The 8,740-nt window shown below is 42.5% G+C and overlaps 1 protein-coding gene across 1 annotated transcript in view; it reads left to right on the top strand.

Annotated features, from left to right (window-relative positions):
* The window catches only part of NPEPPS (aminopeptidase puromycin sensitive), a 60,277-nt gene that overhangs the window by 30,020 nt on the left and 21,517 nt on the right, over positions 1–8,740 (top strand). The window contains exon 12 of the mRNA XM_025194460.1: positions 129–238. Coding sequence (XP_025050245.1) covers positions 129–238 — 110 coding nt within the window. The remainder of the gene's footprint in view (positions 1–128; positions 239–8,740) is intronic.

Raw genomic sequence — 8,740 nt, 5'->3', positions numbered from 1 at the left:
GTGTGTGTGTGTGTGTGTGTGTGTGTGTGTGTGTGTGTATGTGTGTATATGTGTGTGTGTGTATGTATGTGTGGAGGTGGTGGGGGGGAACCTTGGGAGTCATTTGACTGATGACTTCTCTTCTTCAGAGGACCTTTGGGAAAGCCTGGAGAAAGCCAGTGGTAAGCCTATTGCTGCTGTGATGAATACGTGGACCAAACAAATGGGTTTTCCACTCATCTATGTGGAAGCCGAGCAGGTAAATTGGATAACAAAAATGGACCGTGGTTATAGGTATTGGTATTTCTTTCACATTAATGTTTACCCCACATTTCTTATCACCTAGGAAAAAAATTACCTTGCAGTGTTCCAGATCACATTTAATAGTACTGAGTTATTTAAAAACTCTGCACCCTGTTTAGGAAGGCGTTCAGTAAATTGTTTTTGTTCAGTAACAAAATCTGCTTTTGACAGAATGGTAATGCAATTAAATCAAGACCCCACAAAATAATGGTATTGGTGGTCTTTCCCCTGATGTACCCACTCATATGCTTGGAGCACGCTAACACACATTATCCCTTTTTCCTTCTGAGTTCCCATTATACACTGGGGAGAGAATACCTGACTCTGCTTCTCTTACCAGGTGTCTCACTTCTCACTCCAGTTTAATTACATGAGCCTGGCAGATTGCATGACCCTCAAACTTCCTTGTTGAGCTGTGGATTAAAAGCTCTTGGCCAGCTCTGCGTAGGGGAAGGATGTTCGTCCCTGTCTACAATGCTGAGTGTAGTTAGTACATTATATAGGAGGGGTTGGGTTTCATTAGCAAATAATTCATCTCTCTTCATATATGTCAAAGCCAGCCAGTCTTCAATTTAGCCTAGAACACTGGAGGAGGTTTCAGCAATGTTTCACCTGAATGAATGATGTTAAAGGACTGTATGACCATTGTACTTGGGTTCCTCAAGATAAGTTTGTAGATAAGGCTATAGATGCTTCACTGATACTCTGAGCTTCTTGAAATAATCTATGCCCTTCAGCATTAAGGGAATAATAGTTAATACAGGTGCTAAAACTAGGGTTCAAGAAGGAACTCCAGAAAGAGTCTAATGAACTGCCATGGTAGACTTCCTGTTTCACAATGTAACATCCAGAAGACTTATCCAGGTTTTCTGATGTCATTTGTGTTCATTTTTCATCTTCTCAGTATCTTATCTCAATATTGTAAGTATTCAGAGAGAATCTGTAAAATGAAGTGTTTAATCTTCTAAGAATAGAAACTTCAAATTTCATACTCGACTCTAGTATGAAATTTGAAGTTTCCGTTTAAAAAAAATGAAACACTTCGTATAAATTGGGCTCTTAATCTCTGATTCTCTCTGATATAATAGAGTAGTTTGTCTTACCTGATATGCATGAGGAATATTGTAATGGGACTATGGAACTTGCAAATTATTTTCTGAGCAAGTGGATCATAAAAATTAGATGTAATCAAATTATCAGTGTGGGGTTACTTCTGTGCTATATTTTCTTGACTTTGTCCAGTCAGATGTTAAGTAAATCAAACAATGAGGTTCCTCTGATTTCCTTAAGGAAATTCTCCTACAGCTTAAACTTCCTTTCAGGAGATATTCCTCTTTTAAGAATACACTACAAAGAAGCAAAGTACGTAGCCATAAACACTTTTATGAATGTAGGTTTTTTATGGTACTTTGTCTTTTAATAGCAGTTCAATCAAGCCATACATGTTAGCATTTTATAAATTATCTATCTGTTCCCCCTGATATTTTTCTTCTGAATTCTTTTTTAACTAAAATCCATTCATACTGAAATATTCATGACTCAGGCCATGGATAGATATTACAAAACACCTTTTTATATAGATATAAAAACACCTTTTTCCTGGCACACAAAGTCAACAAGCAGGCATTTAAGCAATTTGCGGCAGAAGAAACAGTGTTTTTGCCACAAGCTATTGGCTGTTTCAGAGAGCAACTTTGCTGTTTTCTAGCACCGTGTGTGTAACATCTGTTCAGTTGCATGTGGCAGGATGGGTGTCCCTAGTATCCCACAGTCCCCCATTCTTCTTCCCTCTACCAAGGGAGAGTGGATGGCTCCCTGATAGCCCTCTTAGGGACAGGCTCTTGGGGACCCGTGAAGGGACCTTGCTGCCCCAGCTGTTTGAACAGTCTTGGCTTTTCTCTGCGACTGTTCAAACAGCTGCTCTGCTTCCTGCTGCCCTCTTGATACCAGAGCTGCCAAATACTAGTAAAGCAGCTTCCTACCCTTTCAACAACACTGAGGCTTCCCATACTGTTCAGAGCAGTGGCAAATACCCCCCCCCCCCCCCTAACCTGCTCTGCCAGTCAGTGGAGCAGTAGCATGGGGTTGGGGAGATAAGTTTTATATATAAGAAATTGTTGATCCTCTGGATCACTGTGTACATGTAGGTTTAGTCAGATGCCTGATAAGCCCATTTGTTGCTGACAAGGCCAATTTGAGAGCAACACAACTTGTTACAAGTTTCGCAGATCTGTATGTTGTCTGAGTTAAAGTCCAAATTTGTAGCATGGTGCTTTCTTCTTTCTTTCTTTGCTTCTGTCCCCTGAATCAAAGCCACTTCATGTTGAGCTGCATCCAGTGCCATATGTTCCCTCCAGACCATTTGGGATTCTGCATGGTACTCCCAGCTTTCTGCGTCTAGGTTGGATGACTTTATACCATTTTTGTACACATTGTGGTACTGCCATAGAGGGCGACCCCGGTTTCTAGGGTTGTCTTGAATCTCGCTATACAAAATATTCTTGGGAATATGGTCTTCTCCCATTCTCTTGTCATGGCTGATCCATCGCAACCTCCTCCTCTTGATAGTGGTTTCAAAGTGTGTCAGTCCTGCACACTCTAGTACCTACCTCTGTGTTTGGTATTCGGTCTTCCCACTTTATTTTCAGGATTTTGTGCAGACATCTTATGTGAAAGCTGTTCAGTCTCTTGATGTGCCTAGCATATGTGGTCCACATTTCTGAACCACTAAGCAGGGATAACAAGTCTCATAGATTCTCATCTTCACCTTAACTAATAGTTTTCCATGCACGTTTCTGTAATAGGCCAACATTTTTAGCTGCTTTTCCAATTCTGTTCAGTTTGAAGGTCAAGATTCCTGCTTTTTATAGAACCCAAGTAGCAAAAACTGACAGTAACACCAAGAAATTTATCCTCCAGACTAATACCCAATATTGGTTCTTTCACACCTTGGTACATGATTGCAGTCTTCTTGAGACTAATTGCCATCTTGAAGCTTTTGCATGATTCAGAAAATCTGTCCAAGAGATTTTGTAGGGAAGATTCACCGTGGGCAAACAAGGCTGCATGATCTGTAAACAGAAAATCTCTTGGAACCAATTTTTACCTTGGTTTTCACTCTAAATCTTGCAATGTTGAACAAGCCTCCATCTAGTCTGGTTCAAAGATAAATGCCATCATTGCTGTCCATGAGTGCATGAAGAAGCGGGAATAAAAGTGTGGGTGCTAAAACACACACCCTTGTTGATGTCCTAGGTGTTTGATACATTGTTTTCATAGTTGCCTTCATAGCTTGATGTAAAGAGCGAATGGTGTTCAGCAACTTGGGGGAAGGGTGGGAGGCAACCCAGTTTCTTCAGGACAGTAAAAACGCCCTGTCTGTGGACTGTATCGAAGGTCTTCGTGAGACTGACGGAGGTTGTCTTTTTTCTCTACACTTCTCTCGCAGCTGCTTGACTGCAAATATTATATCAATGGTGCGAAAACTGTATTGACCATTAAGATAGTCTTTCACCTAGAGATTGTAGCCTAGGGAACATGATGTGTGACATTTTTTCCGATTATGTTCGACAGGGATACGTCACAGTCGCTTCTATCCCCTTTGTTTTTGTATAATTGTACAAACCAAGCATCTTTGAAATCTTGTGGTACCACTTCCTCTTTCCAGCAAAGCAGTATAACTTCACGAAGCTTTCAAAGTAATTTGTTATGCCATTTGTAGATTTCAGCAGGCAAACAGTTGTTGCCAGATGCCTTTGTTCCTATGATCGAATTAACGACATTCTACAAATCTTCTAATGTAGGTTTGTTGTCTAAAGCCATCATAACTTCAAACTGGTAAGCCTTTGAGCTCTTCATGTTTGATTTCAGTCTCACTGGAGTATAGAATTCCATAGTGTTCAATCCAGTGCTTTCGGTGGAGCTGTTTTCTTCTTGACTGGACCAATTGCTCATTTGATGCCTTTGTACATTCCGTGGCTATCGCCTGTGTCAGCTGCTTTTTGAATATCATCACAGTGTTTCAGCCAAAAACTTGGGCACACCTCTTAGCCTCCTTTTGCATTTCTCTTAGAGCCTTTCTCAGATTTCCTAGGGTTATCGTGTTGGAAGATTTCTCATAGTTGATTAGCACAGTCCTTCTGTTCTCAACCAGTGGTAGAAGAGTTTTAGAGTGCTCTTCAAACCAATTTGCATTTTTCTTGCGTTTTTTGCCAAGCACTGTTACAGCGGCATCATACATGTTAGGTTTTTAAGCTTTCCCAAGCCTCGGTGACTGAGTTGTTAGGTAAACTTGCTTTCACAATTTCTTCACTGAATAGTCGGCATTTTTCTATGTCTTTAGTTGGGCTGAAGTCTATCTGAGGGTGTCTAATAGTTTTGTTACAGTGGATCTTTTTGACATTGATTCTAACTTTGCAGCAGACTGCATCACTGGGAAAATTACAAGAAAGACATCAAGGAAACATCCAAGATTAGGACGCTGGCACCATTTAGATCTAGTACTGACCGGGGTAACCACTTGGAAAAAAAATCCTGCATAAGAGAACTTATCATAGTGCTGACTGTGACACTAACCGTGCTTTAGATAGGTTTAGGGTTAGAGAATTTCCCTGCCCCTGCCAAGAGCCTTAGCAAGTGCTGGAACTTTGGTAACATCACTATGGGAGTGAAGGGGTGGAGAGAACTTGTCCCCCAGGTTGTCATTTATCAGTCTTAGGCTCCCTGTGAGGAGGAAGGGGACCTAAGGAGTAGCCATCTAATGCCCCTTGGCCAGAGCGCTACACATGCTTCAAAGATGAGTTCTCCAGCCATGGGGCTGGAATACCTGTAATTCCTATTTCCTGTTTTCCTAGTGCTAAGAATTTCCTGGAAATCCTTTGTGCTGGAGCTGGATACCTGTCCATATCCTAAGGGTAATATCCCAGGTTTTAGTAGGGCTTCTCCTCTGATTTGTTAACCAAAGTTGCATTTACCTTTCTTTGTGCCATGCTATGTTGCAAACATATAGTTAACTTGTTTTCATCTGATTTCAGGTAGGAATGTTGGCCCATGGCAATGTGAAGAACATTTACTATAGAATTTGTCAGTTCTTACATTATTTCTAATGGTCCTTGAACCCTCTTTCCAAGTTCTATGCTTCCCTCTTTAGAAGTACATTTAAGTGAAAAAAGTAGAATTTAGTTTTGATTAACATTTAGAGATATTGTTTCTGAGCACTCAAAACACACTGTTGGTCATTGCCAGTCATTCCAGACTTTTGTCTTCTTGCTTTCTGTAAGTTTGAACCCAGATTTCCATTCTTCAGAAATACAGGTTATTACATGACAAAGCATAATTCCAAGTAATATAAAAGATAATATGATGAATGAATTGAGAATAACATGGCTCAAGTTTCTCATGGATGAATTAGGATCCCTGAAGAATTAGCAAAGCTGGGAAAAAATGCTGTCTGTCACAAGTTGCCTGGCTGTAACAGACTTTAAGAAACCACACTATGTAGCTAATATATCCAAGCTCTAGTAGGAGAGAAGCTAATACTTCAGATAGCTACTATAAATTTGGATACTACTCCCTTTCAGTAGAAGAGGTTTGGCTGAATGTAATAGAAATTGGACTGTACTCCTGAATGCATTTTAGTGAGCATGTCTGTCTTTAGAACTCATGTCTATTTAATAGGTTTGTCAATCCTCAAGCCACTGAAAGCTTCATACCCTTTTCACACTCTGCAGAGCTGTCTTCTCCTTTTACTGTCCATTACTCTATATTAGGGTAAATACTTTTATGTCTCTCTATCTTGGAAGTTCACCTGTAAAATATGGTATATGAATAATACCATTTCTTCCAAACATTTAATCTAACCTCTGTATTACAGTAATTGGCAATCTTTCATGGTTATGAATTCTATTGTTCCTGTTAATTAGAGTAAATAGAAAATAGCTTCCTGAGCCTAGTTGGGGTTTTTTTTTGTATAGGCCTTCTAAGCACCAAAAATCTGCTTCCCTTTTATTTGGGAGTTTTCACCATTGCCATAATTGGATTCTCTTGTGCCTGATTTTCCAAAAACTAACACTTTTCTTTGCTTCTTTTCGTCTTTTGTCTGACTCTAAGCTTCAGTTTCTTTACATAATCAGGCAGTATCAACAGTTGCTAGGGCTGTGCGAAGCTTCGGTCGCTGATTTGATTTGGTGGAGATTCAGCCCAATTTGGCGGCCGAATCTCCAAATCCGAATTGAATCAAGAGACCCTTTAATTTCTCCAAATCGAAACCCTCCAAATCAATTTGGAGAGATTCAATGATTTGGACATAGACACAGTTTTAAATGTTTTTTCTGTATACCTCAAGGTACCAAGCGGCTCGTGAACACTGAGAAGGTGAGGTGGATTGAGCGTCCCATGGGAGCATAGGGGGGGATCCCAGAAGCACTTCCGGTCCACTTCCAGGTCTGCCATGGAGCGCATGGGGGACCCTTCTCCCGGCTCGGTGACCTGTGCCTCATGGGTCGGAGGGGGTTCTCGGATTCCCCCCGCAGCCGCTGAGCCAGGGGAGAGGAAGAGTGCGGACCTGGAAGTAGACCAGAAGTACCTTGGGGTCCGCTGCTGAGCATGCAGGGCGCCTCCCCCCCCACTCCTGTGGGACGCTCCATCTACCCCACCATCTCAGAGTTCACGAGTCATGCCTGGTACTTCAAGGTATATAGAAAAAACATTTAAATCTGTGTCTATTGCCGAATCGCTGATTTTTCTGAATCAGCATCGAAACTTCAGATTCAGCCAAATCAGATCGGGACAGTGATCTGAATCAACAAATCAAATCACTGTCCCCCAAATCAGGCCGATTCCAAATCGAATACGGCCTGCTTTGCACACCCCTAATGGTTACCATATGCAAGCTGCATTTTTTGTTTCAAATGTATTAGATTAAAGACTCTGGGTAAGTCTTCTCTTCCCCTCCCTCCCTCCATGGTTACAGTGTGTCAGTTTTAGAGTAGGGGAGTCTCTGGCTAGTGGCCCTGTGAATTCTCATTAAATATTCATATAGGTACTGGATACATTTGAATTTCACCTGCCTTCCTTCCACTTTCCCTTGCCTGAGGATATAGAACAAGCTGGGAACTTCATTTTGGGTAGGAGAGGGGAGTTCATTATTAAGGGACAGCTGGAGGCAATTCTTAAGAATGGAGCTTAAATATTAGGGTTGTGTGAAGCTTCAGGAGCTGATTCAATTCTGCGGAGATTTGGTGGCTGAATCTCCGAATTGAATCAGGGAACCAATTAAAAGGTCTGAATTGATTCAAAGCTCTCTGAATCTTCGGAAAAGATTTGGAGAGCTTCGATGATGCGGATAGGCCCTGGTGGCTGCAGCAGGGAGCTGCAGCCCGACTCAGAGCTGGTAAGTAGGGGTGGGGGACGGGGGATGGAGATGCAGGGAGGAACCATGCCTAGCTCCTGGTGCTTTAAAAAAAAGCCCCATTCACCGGGTGCTGCTGGGTGGGGAGGTGATCCCTGCTACCCCTGACTGCCCCAGGCCATGTGGGGGGCTCTGCCACAAGCCCCCTGACCCTCCCCCCCCAGCTGCCCTGCCCGCCCCAGCTCTGGCCCTTTAAGAAAAAAAAGAAAACAAGAAAAACCCTGGGACTCTGCTCCTGGAGTGCTTCAGGGGGCTCATGCAGAGCCCCCCACATGGCACAGGCCAGCGGGGGGCAGTGGGGATCGTCCCCCCCACCAGGCAGGAACAATAAGTGCGGGGTTTTGGATTTTTTTTCTAAAAAGGGCTGGAGCTGGGGTGGACAGGGCAGCCATGCGGGGGCTGGGGGAGCAGGGGGGGTTGGGCTCATGCAGAGTGGGGCAGTGGGGATTGTCCCCCTGCCCACCAGCACCTGCTGAGTTGGGGCCTTTTTCCCCCCCCCAAGTGCTGGGAGCTGGGGCCCGTGGATTGCCAAGTTGGGAGAGTGAGTCGGGGATGGGCCTGGGTGATTTGGCCAGATCGAATCACCGAATCGAATGACTGTCCCCTGAATCATCTGAACCTGAAGTGAATACTAGCTGCTTCGCACAGGCCTGTTAAATATGCCCATTTATGCTTATTGCAAGGCAAAATATTGAATGGGAATGTTTGTGGTGGGGTTTCTCAGGGTTCATTACTACTACTGATACTATTCACCATTTCTATAGACTTTTTCAGATCAATTTTTTTCATTCATGATTTGGAAGTAATTTTATATTTAATTTGGAAGTGATTTTATATTTGATCACTGATTAAAATTGTGGAGGAAATGGATTGATGGAATGAGACATTATGACAACAGGAGTAATATAAACCCAAACAATGTTTTAGTACAGTCAAATTCCAAGCTTTGCATCATGAAACTAAGTGTGCGGGCTACGTAGATAAAATGATGATTGCATCCTGGAAAACAGGCTTTAAAAATAATTTAGGGGTCATAGTGAAAGCAGTTCA

This window comes from Alligator sinensis, unplaced genomic scaffold (genome assembly GCF_000455745.1).
Source record: "Alligator sinensis unplaced genomic scaffold, ASM45574v1 scaffold2168_1, whole genome shotgun sequence".
NCBI lineage: Eukaryota > Metazoa > Chordata > Crocodylia > Alligatoridae > Alligator > Alligator sinensis.
Note: the sequence above shows the minus strand (reverse complement) of the source record. Positions and strands in the feature narration are given on the sequence as shown.